Source organism: Arachis duranensis, chromosome 6 (genome assembly GCF_000817695.3).
Source record: "Arachis duranensis cultivar V14167 chromosome 6, aradu.V14167.gnm2.J7QH, whole genome shotgun sequence".
Classification (NCBI taxonomy): Eukaryota; Viridiplantae; Streptophyta; class Magnoliopsida; order Fabales; family Fabaceae; genus Arachis; species Arachis duranensis.
In genome coordinates, this window is record NC_029777.3 from 2,071,781 (window position 1) to 2,088,524 (window position 16,744).

A 16,744-nucleotide genomic window follows, 5' to 3' on the forward strand; every position below is an offset into this window, starting at 1 on the left:
TGTACTAGTTAAAAAGTTGACTAACAGAAAACATTTTTCTTTTAATTGTTCAATTCAGTAAGTAGTTATATTTTTTATAAAATAAGGGCAACTAAACATTTCTAAAGTAGAGTTCCTATGCCCAAGTTTAAATTTATTTATTGTTTCGAAAGTTACCTGAAATGTTGATTTAGGCATAAATGTAAGGTCTACATCTTTTATATGGCAGTCTTTGACTTATTGATGTTGATATGCTGTCTGTCTAAGTTCCACGTGAAGAGGTAGGGGCGGTACCTGTAAGAAACTCCAATGCTTAAATTAGCAAGGACTTTAGACAGATTTTTTTAGTAGATTAAAATGTGAATATACTTAAAGAATGTAAGTGTATTTATAGTAGAGTAGGTGACCACCTTTTGAGTAGTTCCATCTTTATTGATAGATAACCATCCACTTTATTTTGAGAGTTGTTGAGACCTATCTTTTAGGGAAGATAGAGATAATAGGAGAGATTCGAGGAGGTAGTTTCTTTGCTTGGACAAGTAGAGCTTGAACTCCTTTGCGGTGTCCGACTTCTTTAAAGAGGTCGGGTACGGGTTGTAGACCTCCTTTATGGATTGGGTCTTTTATCTTTATTGGATCTGACTTTAGTTGTTGGGACAGAGTATGAACAATGCCTATGCTTGAGTCTTGAGCTTTTTAAGAAGTCGTACTCAAGCAATTTTGTGACCTTTGCTTTGACGTCAGGTACATCGTCTTTCTAGCGATCGGGTACTCGACGTGTTTTGAAAATTTGAACGTTACCCTCTTTAAATGAGAGTCTAATTTTGCATGACAGTTTTCTTGAATTACGCGCACACCTTTGGTTATGGTTGCTTTTTTCACAACTTTATAAAGTAGTATTCGAGTTACTTTTTTGTATCTTAAAGAACCCTTCTACTTTTTAAGCGAGTGAAGCTAGGTCCTTGAGGTTGAATATAGTTTGCTTGATTTCGGATCTTAGCAAATTTTTTAAGTATGAATTCATTTATGAGTTTTCTTTCCTACTTCTGACCTCGTATAGTCGGACATTGTTAAGTTATTTTCACACTCCTTTTTTATTCGGCTTGTGGTTGAAGTCGATTTTCATGAGTTATTTTTATAAGTTCTTACATTAATTTGTACTTCCTAGCTTCATCTTGCCGACTATTTTAGGTCGAGTAATGATTTTTTCAATTTGTCGAGTTTAAATTAATGCGTTTTTAATAAGAAACTTTTGGAGAAATAAATAGGAATTTTATTGATAAGCAAGAACTTTCTTTACATAAACCTACGTACTAAGGACTTAAGTATCACTAGCCCTTGTTTTGGTGACTCATTAAAATACTTTTTAGAAAAAACTATTTTTCAGGGAAAAAATCCTAAGGTCGGAAAAAAGAGTACACCAAGGAATAAGGTTTGCTATCTAGTTGTAGTACTTTCTTAGGTTACATGCATGTCAAGACCTCGGGAGCTCCCGCCCTTGGAGGTCGAACACTTTATAGTAACCTTTGCCTAAGACCTCGACTACCTTCTAAGTTTCCTTCTAGTTTGCATCTAGTTTTTCTTCACCTGACTTTTGCACTTCAATGTCATTTCGGATCAGGATAAGATCGTTTGTGACAAAACTTCTTTTGATCACCTTATGATTGTACCTTAGAGCCATCCTTTGTTTTTGGGCTTCCTCTCTAATCCAAGTTCTTTCTCAGACTTCTGGGAGAAGATTGAGCTCTTCTTTTGTGCCTGGACGTTAGCTCCTTCATTGTAGAATATAACTCTAGGTGATTATTCAGCAATTTGTATGAGAATCATGGCTTCCATTCCGTAAGCAACTCGAAAAGGTGAATTTCCTGTTGTGGAATGTAGGGTGGTCTGATACACCCATAGGACTTGAGGGAGCTCGTCAGCCCAAGCCCCTTTCGCGTCTTGTAGTCATCGCTTTAGCCCGGTCAGTATGACTTTATTCGCAGCTTCTTCCTGTCCATTGGCCTGGGAATGCTCTACCAATGTGAACTGATGTTTTATCTTGAGGTCAGCCACCAGGTTCCTGAATGTTGAGTCGGTGAATTGAGTCCCATTGTCTGTGGTGATGGAGTAAGAAACTCCAAACCTTGTGATAATGTTCTTGTATAAGAATTTCCTATTTCTCTGGGCGGTGGCGGTTGCTAAGGGCTCTGTCTCGATCCATTTAGTGTAACAGTCAATCCCTACTATGAGGTATTTGACTTGTCCTGAGGCTTGAGAAAATGGTCCGAGCAGATCGAGACCCCATTTTACAAATGGCCATGGTGAGATGATACTAATGAGTTCTTCAGGCGGTGCAACGTGAAAGTTGGCATGCTTCTGACAATATGGGAACTTCTTAACAAACTCGCCCGCTTTCTTTTGCAAGGTCGGCCAAAAGAATCCAGCTCAGATCACCTTTTTGGCTAGTGATCGGGCTCCTAGATGATTTCCACATATGTCATTGTGCACATCCTCTAAGACTTCCTTTGTGTTGGAGATTAGAACGCACTACAAGAGGGGTGTTGATATCCTTCTGTTGAGTTAAGAAATTAACTAAATTAATTAACGATGACAAACATTATTTTTGGGCAAAATAAATAATTAGTGTTGATTATTAATAATTGTATGTTGCTAATTATTTATTAAATGTTGCAGGCCAAAATTCAATTCAGCAGCCCAAATGGAATGAAAATAAAATAACAAGGCTGGTGGGCTAAAATATAAAGAGAAGCCCAAAGAAAATCAAAACAAGAGATCAGGCGGGCCAAGTAAACTAAGACCCGATCCAATCCCGACTTGACTTCAGCAAATCTCTCCATCTTGCTTCCAAAGCAACGTTCTTTTTTTCTCTGTCTCAGTCAAATCACATAAGTAAGAGAAAGTGCTTAGTTCCTATGTTATTCACAGAAGAAGGAAGAAAGAGAAGGATAGGCAAGAAAGGGTAAGGTCTAATCAACCATTTCAAACCACATCAAGAAAAGATCAGAAGCTAAAAGGTAACCCATTTCCTTATGCATGCATCATATGTTCTTCTCCTCTTTCCAACTCTCTGCTCAGTCCGAAATAGGATACAAAGAAAAGTTGATTTCTGTTCTTCACTGCTGTGTATCTACGGTCACAAGTGATTCTTGGGGACCAAGTAGTTTCTCAATGGCTCAGATCCGGTTTACCATTGGAAGACTTTTGTGGTTACTGTTTTATGGCTTTCGGTCAACAAGAGAAGGTCAGAAGCAAAGTTTCTACTCTGAGAATTAATGAGAAAAAGTGAGTTTGTGGGTTGGTGAAGCATACTGCTCAAAGTTTGACCTAGGACGAAGAACCCAACAACATGCAAGGAGATAAAAGAAGTTTTGTGCTCATTCAAAAGCCAAGGAGAGAAAACCAGAGTTTGGTGAGTTGTGTTCTGTGAAGAGTTTCCTAAAAAAGTTCCTCTACTTGGACAATGGTTTCTTTCAAAGAAGCATTCTGCCAATATTAATGAACTAACTCAGAGATGTGCAAGTCTGATTTATCACATAACAAAGAGGCTATTGATGAAGTCAATCTCCTTCAGAATGGTGGATCTCTGAATGAATTCGCCTTCAGTGGAAGTTTCCCGATGTCCCTTCTCCGTGAGGACCATGCGTTTGCCATGGTGGATGTAGTATAATGGCATAGTCCTCTGGTTGGGGCTCGGGTTCGGATTTAGACGTCGTGTGGCCGTCTTAATACTGGTGGTCCTGCCATTGTTAAAGAATGAATCCCAAGTCTCCGACAACGGCGCTAATGTTCCAAAGGTTACCTAAAACATTGATTTGAGCCTGAACATGAGGTCAAAATTCCTTTGTATGGCAGCGTCCGACTTGTTGATGTCGAGGTGCCGCCTGTCTGAGTTCCTCATGAGGAGGTGGGGGATGGTACCTACAAGAGACTCCGATATTTAAGTTAGTAAGGGTTTTAGGCAGGTTTTTTTAGTAGATTAGAATGTAAATATATCTAAGGGGTGTCAGTATATTTATAGTCAAGGGCGGAGCTAGAGTAATTCTTAGGATGGGGCTAACATAAAAATATAATTTTAGAAGAAGAAAAAATTTAAATTAAGGAGGATTAATATAAAAATTAATGACATTTATACATTAAAATTTTTAATTTGGGGAGCCATTGCCCCTTTCTCCACTTGTCTCCGCCCTTGTTTATAGTAGAGTAGGTGATCATCTTTTGATTAGTTCCATCTTTATTGATGGATAACCGTTTCCTTTATCTTGGGAGTTGTTGAGACTTATCTTTTAGGGAAAATAGAAATAATAGGAGAGATTCGTGGAGGTAATTTACTTGCTTGGGCAAGTAGAGCTTGAACTCCTTTGTGGTGTCCGACCTCTTTAAAGAAGTCGAATACGGGTTGAAGACCTCTTTTATAGATTGAGTCTTTTATCTTTATTGGGTCTGACTTTAGTTATTAGGACAATATATGAATATTTATTATCTTTTTGGCTTTTCTTTTTCTTGAAATTTAAAATATAAAATAGCCAAATAAAACAATATTTTTTATTTTTTATGTTTTGGTCATAAAAACTAAAATGGGAACTCTTTTTTTTAAGAAGAAAGATAAACATAGATCAAATGATCTAAATGACTTGTACAATATTTAAAGTACTCAACAACAGACATAAAAAAATTTATTCGTATTTTGTCATATAATATTACTTATTATTTATTTATTTAAAAACTTGTTATATTTTAGTCGTTAGTTTCTAAATATTTTTAGTATAATATTTTGTTTAATTTGAATTTATTTCGAAGTAAATAATTCACAAATCAAATCTTCTCTCTTTAACTTGGATCGAGTTTTGTAACAACGATTTAAAAAAAATGATCTAAATGGGTTGCACCCATTGACTTTTATTGATGGGCTGAACTCCCACAACTACAGGCACAGACCACATCCCTATCAATCTAATCCAACTCAGTATTGACTATAGTCATCAATATTTTTTTATTTTTTCCTTAAGTTCAAAATTAGGGTTTGGTTTGTGGTGCGAAATCCTATCCGAATCAGAATATATATTTCAACCCGGTGAAGAAACATCACTCTCTTGCTTGTTCCCAGTGTGCTTTAGCTTTGTTCTTTTGATCCTTCCCTACCCGTAACTTTCCCCAACAGACTCCAAGCTTTTCAGGTACTAATTGATTCATTGGTATTCGATTCTCCAAACTTATCGTAATTTTAGAGCGATGACCCCTATTTGTCAGGGGTTATGGTTTTTATGGGTTTTTTTTAATTTTTTTATTATTATTTTTTTTCTATTTCGTCCTTCGTTGATTCTTATAAGTTATAACTCTTTCTCTCTTTGTTCTAGGAAAAAAAACCCTTGGTTCTGAAGGCAAAGGCGAAGATGAGGCCGGTTTTCGTTGGGAACTTTGAGTACGATACTCGTCAGTCAGAGCTTGAACGCTTGTTCGCCAAGTATGGCAGGATTGAGCGCGTTGACATGAAATCTGGTAATTCTTGTATCACTCATTTATTCGGTTTTGATCGGTTTCTGTTGCACGCTGAATGATCACTTCACCAATTTCACCTGTCTTGTATTAGTGTATGTTTAGGGTTTGTAAAATTGCAACGTGTTTTTGGCTTTTTGCAATTACACTAGTAGATGCTGTAAAATCTTTGATTGATAGGTTATAGATAGTTCATCTAACACTAATAGCTACTTAGAATTGGGTTTGACACTCATAGATGCTGGAGATTAGGGTATATTATTTGTTAGTAATGCTGCTTTTGGAGTTGGAAGATTGTTGCTAATGTAATGTAATCATGGTGGAAAATAAAATGGACGCAGAAAGAATTGAAAATTTCTGTGGGGGCAAAGCAATCCTCCATTTTATAAGTGTTTATTTTGACGCAGGAACTTGTTCTAAGGAAAAATATGCTTTGATGAGCTTCCATACTTTTTACAGAAGGAAACCTTTCATGCTTGTCTGCTCTCTCCTTCCTTCTACCGATAGCATCATCTCCATTTTCTCACTCACCTCATCGCACCAACCACTTCCACTGGAATGATCTTCAATCGATTTAATATGCCATGCTTAGCTTCACTGAAAATAGGGGGTCATTGAATTTCTGTCATGCCATGCCATCTATTATTTGAATCACTACTGCTGTCTGAAATCTGAATGGAGAAGCATGCTTGGCAATGACATGCACAATATCAGAATCTCAATTTTGGATTTTAATCTTTAATTGCAATCATCATTTTCTTCATCATTCAACGCCTCTACACTACAGCATCATCTGCATCAGCTCTCACATATATGCAGGTGTTGTATTCCTTTGTTCCCGACAAGGGAAATAATTCCCTGATTCAGATGATATACTGCTTGCCAGGGATAACATGTTGAAATTTTATAATATTGATCTTTGCTTTTGCTTTTAGATGTTTTTAATACTAGTTCTGCTTATGCAGGGTTTGCTTTTGTCTATTTTGAGGATGAGCGAGATGCTGAAGATGCAGTTCGTGCTCTTGACAACTTTCCATTTGGTTATGAGAAGCGAAGGCTGTCTGTAGAGTGGGCTAGGGTATGATAGGATCCCAATTAGCATTTTTTTAGTTGCGTTTACCTAATATTATTCAAATTGTAATTCACGCCAGCAATCCACCACTTGATCTTAATCAGAGGGATTCCTATTTGTTTTGTTTTAACAGGGTGAACGCGGTCGCCATCGTGATGGCTCAAAGTCAAACCAGAGGCCCACAAAAACACTATTTGTGATTAATTTTGATCCAATTCGCACCCGAGTTCGTGACATAGAAAGACATTTTGAACCTTATGGGAAGGTTCTTCATGTTCGCATTCGTCGTAACTTTGCATTTGTGCAGTTTGAAACACAAGAAGATGCTACTAAAGCTCTTGAGTGTACACATATGAGGTCAGTGATGAGATTCTAAATATTATTGGTTGGAATTCTGAAATTTCTTATTTGACTCCACATGTAAATTGGTGAATGAATTGCTGGTTGCATTGCAATTGTGCAGCAAGATATTGGATAGAGTAGTGTCTGTTGAGTATGCTCTGAGGGATGATGATGAAAAGGGTGACAGATATTATGACAGTCCTAGAAGAGGAGGTTATGGGAGATCACCCAGTCCAGGTTATAGGAGGAGACCGAGCCCTGACTATGGCCGTCCACGCAGTCCTGTATATGATAGGTACAATGGTCCAGCCTATGATAGGCGTAGGAGCCCTGAATATGGTAGGCCTCGGAGCCCTGACTATGGTAGGAACAGGAGTCCTGAATATGGGAGACATCGCAGGTATTATATTTGTTGGGCAAATTAATCAATAGCCTTTTGCATTTACTTATTGTATTTCAGTCAATTTAATTAATCCATTGGATTTGCCTTCTGTTTTAAAATTGTTTTCTCCACCTTAGATATATCTTATTGATTTTCTACAGTCGAACACCAATTCGAAGATCCAGAACTTAGAAGCAGTTCTTGGTCCCTGGGGTTTGATGCATCTGGAGTTGCTTGATCTTTTTCTCGTGGATGTTGGAATAGCTGGTCATACATCAAGGAGTGCGTTATGCTGTTTTCAAATTTCAATCTCTGGTTTCTTAGCTGTGTAGCAGTTAATATGAAATTTGCTTTTGTAGGATCCTAAATATATAGTCAGTTTTCAGAGGCAGAATCTTTAATGCTTGATGCGACATCGTTGCTTGCTGTGATTAAAATTAATTGTTGGCTTATTAATATGATGACATGCATGATTCTCTGGAACATTTTGGTATCATGTTATTACGGAAAGTGATGTCCCATGGTGTTGTAAAAACATAAAGGGTTGCTTCTAAAATCTTTAAACACCAAACATTCCAAAATTTCCCATAGCTGACGATAAATTATGCAATAAAGGGTGCTTCATTGTTTGAAATCTGTTCTGCCAATTTTCAAGTAAAAGTGTTACAAATATTCAGATCATCTTCTGAACAAAGGAGTTGATGCAAACTCAAATTTTAAGTTTCAAGTACTCAAATACATCCATATTACCAAGTTTTACCCGTACTATAATCCATTTGAATTCAGAGATTTCTGACAAATATCATATTAAACCCTTTTAGGTTTTAATGATATCAAAATTATTTTATTAAAACATAATATTTGTATCATAATGTTTTAAGGCAATGTACAGTATGGTAATTTAAATATTATATATTAAGGCTGTTTTTATGAAAAATAAAATTACTCAAGCTATGACTTAAACTATCCAAAAATGCTTTAATATTTAGCACGCAAAATAACTTAACGCTACTCATTTTGCTGGTTTGAACTCACTGAATAGATTCTTTTCAATATTATTCAAATTCACATAAGCATTCATGGTGGACATGAGCACCTCAAGTCCTCAACCAGAGACACCATTCAAAAATACACGCAACTTTTTACAAGCCAGATGAGATGATATAACATAAATATACATACATACATACATACATATATGTTACCGTAATAACTTAACAATTATTGACAGAAAGAAGCAGCGGTTACAAGGTTGATGATTTGGTGAGCTCTTGTTGAATTGCTTTGTGAAGCCATGCCTCAGCATCTTGCATCATTTCGGGGCTAAGCCTCACCATCAGGATGCAAAACTCAGTTTCATTCAGCTTCCCATCCCCATCAAGATCACCATGTCTAACCATAGCCTCTGCATCCTCTTTGCTCATCCCATCCATGCCCAGAAGCTCCGAGTTCCTCCTCAGACTCTCCGCCGTGATCAAACCCTTTTCGGGGTCAGCCAGAAGCTTGAAACCCCCACACAGCTCAGACACAAAAGTCTCCACGTCAAGCTTCTCTGCCATCACCGGCAGCAAGTCCTCAAACACAGCTGCTTCTGCAGAAGCGCTTTCTTTTTCCCCTTGGCTGCTTTCCATTGTTCTATTTTGTAAATTGTAGAAACTAGAGATAGGTGAATGAAAGAAGCAAGAGACTTTGGAAGCCGACTTGTGTTGTGTGTGAACAATGGGGCAATGACTTGGAATTCGTTAGGAGAAATGGCCTTTATAAGAGATGCATTAGTCTATTCCACAATGCCAAGTTGTTAGGAGGAGCTAAATTCTTCATGGGTCCTACGCATTAGGAATTATTGTGTGTACAAAATACGGAGTCTAATAATACTCCAATGCTGACCCTGCATATTGAATTTAACACGATGGACTGACTAACAAATCTTAGTAACCCGTGTAACAAAAATGATGGCTTAACTTTAGTGCAGGGTGATCATGTTACTGCATTGTTTTTACTTTTTCATGGAGAGTGGCGGTTATTGGTGGGGAACAAGGGATATTATTTATAATAATGATTAAAACGTGATAGTCTTGGGAAGGAATTGGCTTCCATGAAACTTCCTCTACTCTTGTCCTGGTCTATAATTGATTAATTGTGATGTTAAAGCATGGGCCCTCCTCCTAATCATGGGCGTGATTGTAATTTTTGAATTTTAGGGGCTTGTGTCGAGATAAGAGCTGAATTCGAAAATGATTAATTCCTTAGATATGGGAGGTAGTTACTTCAATCCTCAAAAGCCTTGTCAAAAGACCGGTCATAAAGCGCTAAACCGGCTGGAATCACTCGGTCTGACCGAACCAGGACCCGGTCGGTTTTGAAAAAAGAGGTATAGCCGTTTTAACAATCAGGAAAAGGGAGGGGGAAAAACCCAAAAAAAACCCTAACTTCCCCCAGCTCTCTCGCCTCTCTCTCAACTCCAGAAGACCAGAACCCCTTCAAACGCAACAGCCTCTGTTCTTCGGAGGAACTTCTTCCATCTCGTCGTCGTTCTTCAACCAGTCCAGCCACCGCCGCCGTCCGCACTTCTCCAAGAGTCGTCGCAACGCCTCTGTTCGTCGCACTTCCGCGTCTGTTTGCCGAGCTTCCCCTCTGTTTCGCCGTGCTTTTGCCGCCGTTTCACCGTGCTTCCGCCGCGCTCCAGCCATCGTCATCCAGCCTCGGTTCAAGTGAAAGTGTCCTGCCTCCCCCACCAACCCCGACGCCATCTTTTTTTTTGAAGAAAAACCATACAATTGGGCTGGCCCACTCAAAATTTGCTTTCGCTCTCCGTAATACAGTGGGCCTTTCCCGATTATTCCCCCAGCCCAAGCCCAAAGAGAAAAAGGATATCTGGCCTCACCTCGCCGCGACGGCACTAGCGCTCCTAGTCGAAGTTGAATCGGAAAGTAATGCAGTGATGGAGTTTTGCCCAACTTGTGGAAACATGTTGCAGTATGAACAGCCTAATCTGGGTCGCCCCTCTAGATTTTATTGTCCAACTTGCCCCTACGTTTGCCACATTGAGAACATGGTAGGAGCACTCCTCTTTCCTTCTATTACGTCTTTATCTGCTTTTTCTATGGTTTTTACTTTTTCTATTTTCACTCTTTAGGTCAAGATTAAGAGAAAGCAGTTGTTGGTGAGGAAAGAGATAGAGCCAGTTATCTCACAAGATGACATGAAGAATGCTCCCACTGCTGAGGGTATTCTTTTTCTTTTCTTTTTCCATTCACAGACGTGCATATTCTCTGTTCATGATCCAAGCACTTCAATGCTTAATCAAGTTCAATAGTCTTTTACTGTTATTAAGCACCGTTGGTTAGTTCATCATCTTATATGTAAATTTGTTCATGATTTGAACGGTGCTTTGTTCTTTAGCTTTGTGTGATTGTTTACTAGGACAGTTGGTAGAAATTGGAACAGTTATCATTGTTTGAACTTGTAATATCGCTTTGTTGATAAATTAACAGCTCCAACATAATTGAACACTTGAACGTGTCTAAATGCAACAAATTATCCTGATAGTTTTATTTATGAAAAAAGAAAATATTTTTAGAAGTAGGGAAATGGAAATTGTGTTCTGGTCAATTTCAAATCCAAACATGGACTGAATCAATCCCAAGTAATCAACCATATTGCTGAAATGCTGAATCATAAGTTCATAACACGCTAATTATGTTCAGTTAATGTCAATTTGCATACTTCAGTTTGCTTATCAATGCTTGAGTAGAAACTTTTTGAGTTGATTCTATCGGCCTTAATTTTGTCATGCTGTTGTCATAGATTTCCATTATGATTATGTTTATTATTATTTTTTGGGAGGATGAGTTATACGTTGATCTATGTTGAGAACTAATTCATAATATAGATTTTTTGCTGGTGCTAAGGTTTTCTTTTATCTCAATCTCATAGGAATGTATAGTTGTGTTTGTTTAATTGGAAAAAGTTTTTTCTAATTCAGTACTTTTAACTAATAATTAGGGCTAAGTGCACAATCCATGCTTCTTTTGTCAACACCTTGTATCCTCTCCTGTTTTTCTTCTTATTTAACTTGGTTCCCTCTTCTTTTGCAGTGCCATGCCCAAGATGCAGTCATGATAAAGCTGCTTACACAGAGTTTCAGACTCGTTCAGCTGATGAGCCAGCAACTATATTTTACTTGTGCCTGAATGAGAAGTGTAAGCACCAATGGCGTGAAGATTAACTGCATATGCTCATGCAATCTTTTTATTATTTTTGGTTGGCCCAACATAGAGAAGCTTTTCATGTTGTTTGAATAGAAATTATATGGCAGCTGAGAGGGGTGTGGTTCTTGGTTTCCTCTTTTTTGCTAATAATTACAAAATTCTTATATTTTCCATTTTTTTTGTCTATTTTAGAATATTAATAAAATATAATTTTATATCATTACTTCATATTAATCATTGTCATTTGTTTCAATCCATGTGTATATTTAACTATTTGCTACATTGCCACTTATCGTTTGAATAGTGTAAATCATATTAATGTATTATGCAATGTAGACCAACTCCACTCAGATATCAATTATTTTACTTGTTTGTCCAAAAGTGTAAATGCATAGGAGAGACAATATTAATGGTTATATCTCTAACATTCTCCCTCAAGCAAAAATTTTTTTGGATTTGCTTGATTTTTTAATGGGTTTTCTTTTTTTTTTCGTTTATTTATCTTATGCTATTTTTTCACTTTTTGAAATTTATCAAGAATTGAACTTTAAATCTTTCGGACAAAGAGTGGATGAATGATTTTTTTTTTCTTCTTTTATGTATCTTATATTAGTCTCATTTGCATAGCATTGATTACTTTGAAATCACAAAAATAATGTTTTCGTGATTGCTTGTAGGCGAATGCTAATCCAAAAGCAACTACTTTATTAAATGAACCTTAAAATTAAACAAAGTAGTATTAACAACAAATGGTTGGAGAAGGCCCTTCTCATATATGATGGCAATACTAATTTAATAAAATCTCTGAAACCTGTGAAAATAGGCTGAGAGTACGGACGGTGGCTTTAACTAAAAAGAGCCGCATCCAATGTACAAATAATAATAGTAAATATCACAAGCTTTACAAAACTTGGACCAGGGGCAAAAGGGGAAGGGCAGCAATCTTAGGATCAATGAACAATCAGTTTCTTCCTTTCTGTCCATTTCTTTCTGGTGGCTTCCAATGCTTCCAACTTCTGTCTTGAAAGTTCTTGGAACCAAAGCTCATAGTGTAATTCGATCGCATCGAGTTCATGCTTTAGCTCGTGCTCGATGTCTTTGTCGGTTGGAGACCAAGAAGAATTGCTGCTTGTCAAGCTCAAAGCATTAGGTGTTCCCCAAAAGGCTGGGATTGTAGAGTGAGAAGAGTTCTTTGAGATTCCTTTCAGCACAATGCTTTCTGCAGCACAGTTTGTAGCCTGCAATTTACAACATTCCCAGAATGTATCAGCCAGCTTCATTTCTAAGGTTGACCAACTTAATCCCTTCTCACTCCTATCAGCGTCAGAATCAAGACAGTATTCATTTTTCATGCAAGCATCTTCAATGGCTATATCAGCCTCTGCCGGTTCTTGCCAATCTTGATCTTCCAAGCTACTCAAACTTGGAGAAGAATTATACTCACCAACAAAAGCAGCATTATCACCATTGTTAAACACAAAGCTTCTGTTGGCTGTCTCAAAATCTTCTGCTTGGTTAGAATCAACTGGAGTCGAGTTCTCTTGATTGAAAACCAATTCAGAGGGAGCATTGGTTTGGACAGGACTGAAAACCAATTCAGAGGGAACATTGGTTTGGACAGGACGCTGTGCGTTGTCTTGATCAAAAATCACTTCAGTGCGAGGACTGCTTGGCACAGGACACTGACTATGACTATTTCCTTCATTCGGCGGCTTACACCGAGGTAATAGCTTCATTATCAAGTAATCAATAAGCTCAGCTATGAAGGCTACATCATGATCGGACAGCTCCAAATTTTCAACCATCTCTGATGCCACAGAAACTGCAGTATCTGTCTCAAGGTAGAAGAGGAAATGTATATTCCTTACTTGACCTGCGAATAATAGAAACTAAGTCATTGCATTATGGAAGATGAACTATATGGTATCAATTCAATACTACCAACATGGAAGCTTGTCAAAATTAGGTCAGATATTATTTTCTATTTACCAAACTACATCTTTGGTATCTTTCCCATGTGAAAAAGAAAAAGAAAAATAGAAAGAGCATATAATCACCACAAGAATCAGCAATACGCAAGATTAATGACACCGTGATATCATCATTTTTGGTCCCTTTCAATTTAAACTCATTGTTTTTATATGTACGCCGAACTTCCAGAAGTGGACAATGTGAACTTCCATGGCTGTTTTCAGCACAGGTAATCACAGACACATGTTTGGAGTCAGCCTCGAAGTCTATAGACAAAGGACCAGATTTCGGCTTATCTATAGCCTTTGGAGATTTAGTAGGTGAGTTTAAGGGATTAAGGATTGGATCCTTGGAACACTCGACTTGCAGAAATGGGTCTCTAAGAAGCTCCTCTGCAGACAACCTCTCAGATGCAGGAACAAGACATTTGTTGATAAACTCCTTAATTTGGGGATCACTCACCCTGTTAAGGGAATTCGGTTTGATGCCCTGCAATGAAATGAGTCAGAGTAGAGGGGAAAAGAAATGCAGTTGCAGTTATTCAGATAACGAGCATGGAATTATAAGATATATCAATTGTCACTATACTTACAGAGGTAACTTTCTTGTAAATTTGAGCTGGATTCTTGCATTCGCTATACGGGTACTCAAAAGTAACCATTTCCAACATGCACATCCCAAAAGAATAGACATCCACGAGTTCATTGTATTCCTCTTCATATAGTTCTGGAGCCATAAACTCGGGGGTCCCTTTTACAAGGAAAATTTACAAATTCAGCACTCTGCATGGTGTTAACACGATGAAAAATCCAGAACATCAATATTCAAGAAAAGTAATGGCACCAATAACACTTCGAGCAGTTGGTTGCTGCATGACAGTTGCCAAACCGAGATCTCCGATCTTGACTTCTCCATGGTTCCCATTTACAAAGATGTTGTCACATTTCAAGTCTCTGTGAATAATAGGCGGCTTGTGACCGTGAAGATATACCAGACCTTGAAGAATTTGTCGAGCCCAACCTTTTATGGCTTTCATGTCAACATATCTATGCTTCTTCCGGTATCTGTTAGCAACAAGCATGCAAGAGATTCATGTGTGCATAATAGTTCAACAATACAACATAAAGAAAAGGAACGGTGATAGGTGCAAGAGAGCATACTGTCTTAGGTTTCCAGATGTGAAGAGCTCAGTAATAATGTTAACAGTTTTCTTCTTATCATCAATCCAAGAATTATAGAACTTAATGATGTTTTCGTGGTTCACAGACTTCAATAGGTTTACTTCGGAGTACAACTTCGCAACGTCATCTGCAGATCCCAGGAGTTCATCAATCCTGACTTGGTTCCAAGCAACTTCTAATCCGTCAACTTCATCAAAGCCCCTATAACTGCAAGCAAGAGAAAGAGGGAAAAAGCAGTAGAGTAATTAGCTCGCTTTCACTACTTCAAGAATCATGAAATATAATTGGAGGCTAAACTTGTTAAAGAGACATCTACTGTAATATATTAAGTTACTCCTGTGCAGAAATTAGAAGACAATGAAGTGTGAACAAAATATAATTAAATATATAACTGAAGGGGAAATTAGAAAAGAAAATCAAGTATCAGAATCATACACAGTCTTGAAAGCACCCTTGCCCAACATTTCATTGTACTGTGGGGAAAAAGAACAGCAAGACAAGAAATAAAACAGTTAATAATTTAAAAAAAAAAACAAGAAAAAGTACAAAAAAAAAAGATGATTCATGGAAGCAGAATCAACTCTTCATTCACATAATGATATACTGCATAGTACTGATGAAAATGCAGAAGCAGAAAACGTTCAAATTGTGTGTATTGTATATTGCAGTTTCAGTCTTTCAGATTCAAACACACAATGACATGCAAAACACATTGAAGCGTGAAAAACACATAAACGAGGTCGTACTCTAAGATAGCGGCCGGTAGGATCTTTCTCTACAAAGTCTTCCTCAAAATCATGACTGTCCCTTGTTTTGAATCCATTGCTCTCAGGCAATGCCAACACAGAATCAGAATCCATCCTGAAAAATGCTAAGATTCCAGAAATAAAAGAAAACCGGGGATATACTTTGTTGTTTGTTTTCTTTTTCTCTTTTTTTTTTTCTTTTGTTACTAAAAAGTGGTGGGTCAAAGGTGTCGCTGCTCTGCTCCAAGAGGTATGAATGAACAAGAACAACCACCTTCAGAGAAAGCTTTGGAATGAATATTGGAGAACAATTCGAATGCCGATCGCAACATGTATCGGCATTCGATAACGATGGTTTGAGGCAGTGAACCTAAATCCAGTACCCCACCTTCCATATCATAACAAAAATTCATCTTCATACGAAACCCAGAACAACCTTCCTCAAAAAATCCATTCTTTTCACCAGCCCAGCTGCTATTACCTAATAAAGGATCAAAATTGAACAGATGGGATATCTCATTAGATCACCTGCTATGAGGAAAACAGAAAACTATGGGGTAGAGTAATACGAGAAAAACAAAACAAAACAAAATCAAGGAGGAAAATTTACTTAGAGGGGGTGTGGTTTGGTTTAGTTTGGTTTGTTTTGTTTTGGTGAGTGGTGATAATGAAGAAAGAGAAAGCGGGTGTGATTTGTGAATGCGAAAGCTGAAGATGAGGAGGGAACGGACACTTGTACGGTGGCAAGTCGTAGTATCAGTTAGTCCCATGAATACCGCATCATATATCGTACCAAGTACTCTACCAACTCCTAACTCATTTGCACTCCACATTCCTAACACACCCAATACACAATAATATAAATCGCTTTTATTTATTCATAATTAATTTACAATATTCATTGATACTGAAACTACCTATAAATTTCATGTTCACAATATATCATATTTTTAATTTTAATTCTCTTGTATATCTCTAAACTAGAAGAGGATTCCTACCATTTATGTACTATTAAGCTAAAACATTGAATAAGTTTATATTTTTTAGTTATAGATAGTAAACAAACTTTTATGCAAATACAATATTAGAAACTATAGATAAAAATACAATAATTCCAATTATATGTAATTCACCATATCTTAACACAAATTTCAAATACACGTAATTCGCTATACTATGTCGCGGATTACGCTGAAAATTTGACATCACATAAATCGCTACATCCTGTAGCGATTTATGACCAAATGTGTAGAAAGCATAATCTGTTACACCCTGTAGCGGATTATGAGGAGAGTGGCTCACTATAAAAAAAATCAGGAATACCTATATGATAGTAACAACCTATTATGCAAAATGCACGAATT

At 37.3% G+C, this 16,744-nt stretch overlaps 4 protein-coding genes across 7 annotated transcripts; 2 read left to right on the forward strand and 2 right to left on the reverse strand.

Moving 5' to 3' along the window:
• The first annotated feature begins 4,970 nt into the window (after positions 1-4,970).
• Positions 4,971-7,781, forward strand: LOC107491923 (serine/arginine-rich splicing factor RS31). Of its 3 annotated transcripts, none has more exons than XM_016112853.3 (6): positions 4,971-5,156; positions 5,337-5,478; positions 6,441-6,553; positions 6,681-6,904; positions 7,011-7,289; positions 7,433-7,781. In XM_016112853.3, exons 2-6 carry the CDS (start codon positions 5,373-5,375, stop codon positions 7,461-7,463), a joined length of 753 nt encoding a protein of 250 aa, XP_015968339.1. In that variant the 5' UTR covers positions 4,971-5,156; positions 5,337-5,372; the 3' UTR covers positions 7,464-7,781. The 3 variants fall into 3 exon arrangements, with proteins under 3 accessions (XP_015968339.1, XP_052119396.1, XP_015968338.1); XM_052263436.1 differs by lacking the exon at positions 4,971-5,156 and adding an exon at positions 5,883-6,294; XM_016112852.3 differs by lacking the exon at positions 4,971-5,156 and adding an exon at positions 5,935-6,294 and having other exon boundaries at positions 5,338-5,478.
• A 492-nt stretch (positions 7,782-8,273) lies between these two features.
• Positions 8,274-9,014, reverse strand: LOC107491924 (calcium-binding protein KIC). The gene has a single exon (XM_016112855.3). It carries the CDS (start codon positions 8,900-8,902, stop codon positions 8,516-8,518), a length of 387 nt encoding a protein of 128 aa, XP_015968341.1. The 5' UTR covers positions 8,903-9,014; the 3' UTR covers positions 8,274-8,515.
• A 653-nt stretch (positions 9,015-9,667) lies between these two features.
• On the forward strand, positions 9,668-11,735 carry LOC107491926 (uncharacterized). The gene is made up of 3 exons (XM_016112858.3): positions 9,668-10,326; positions 10,408-10,498; positions 11,369-11,735. Exons 1-3 carry the CDS (start codon positions 10,213-10,215, stop codon positions 11,497-11,499), a joined length of 336 nt encoding a protein of 111 aa, XP_015968344.1. The 5' UTR covers positions 9,668-10,212; the 3' UTR covers positions 11,500-11,735.
• Positions 11,736-12,258: 523 nt separating this feature from the next.
• Positions 12,259-16,145, reverse strand: LOC107491925 (probable serine/threonine-protein kinase WNK10). 2 transcript variants are annotated; one of them, XM_021126160.2, is made up of 8 exons: positions 15,991-16,145; positions 15,381-15,861; positions 15,070-15,107; positions 14,614-14,841; positions 14,297-14,517; positions 14,046-14,203; positions 13,540-13,942; positions 12,259-13,355 (listed from the first exon to the last, which is right to left on the reverse strand). In XM_021126160.2, exons 2-8 carry the CDS (start codon positions 15,492-15,494, stop codon positions 12,433-12,435), a joined length of 2,085 nt encoding a protein of 694 aa, XP_020981819.1. In that variant the 5' UTR covers positions 15,495-15,861; positions 15,991-16,145; the 3' UTR covers positions 12,259-12,432. The 2 variants fall into 2 exon arrangements, with proteins under 2 accessions (XP_020981819.1, XP_015968343.1); XM_016112857.3 differs by lacking the exons at positions 15,070-15,107; positions 15,991-16,145 and having other exon boundaries at positions 15,381-15,519.
• Between the last annotated feature and the right edge of the window lie 599 nt (positions 16,146-16,744).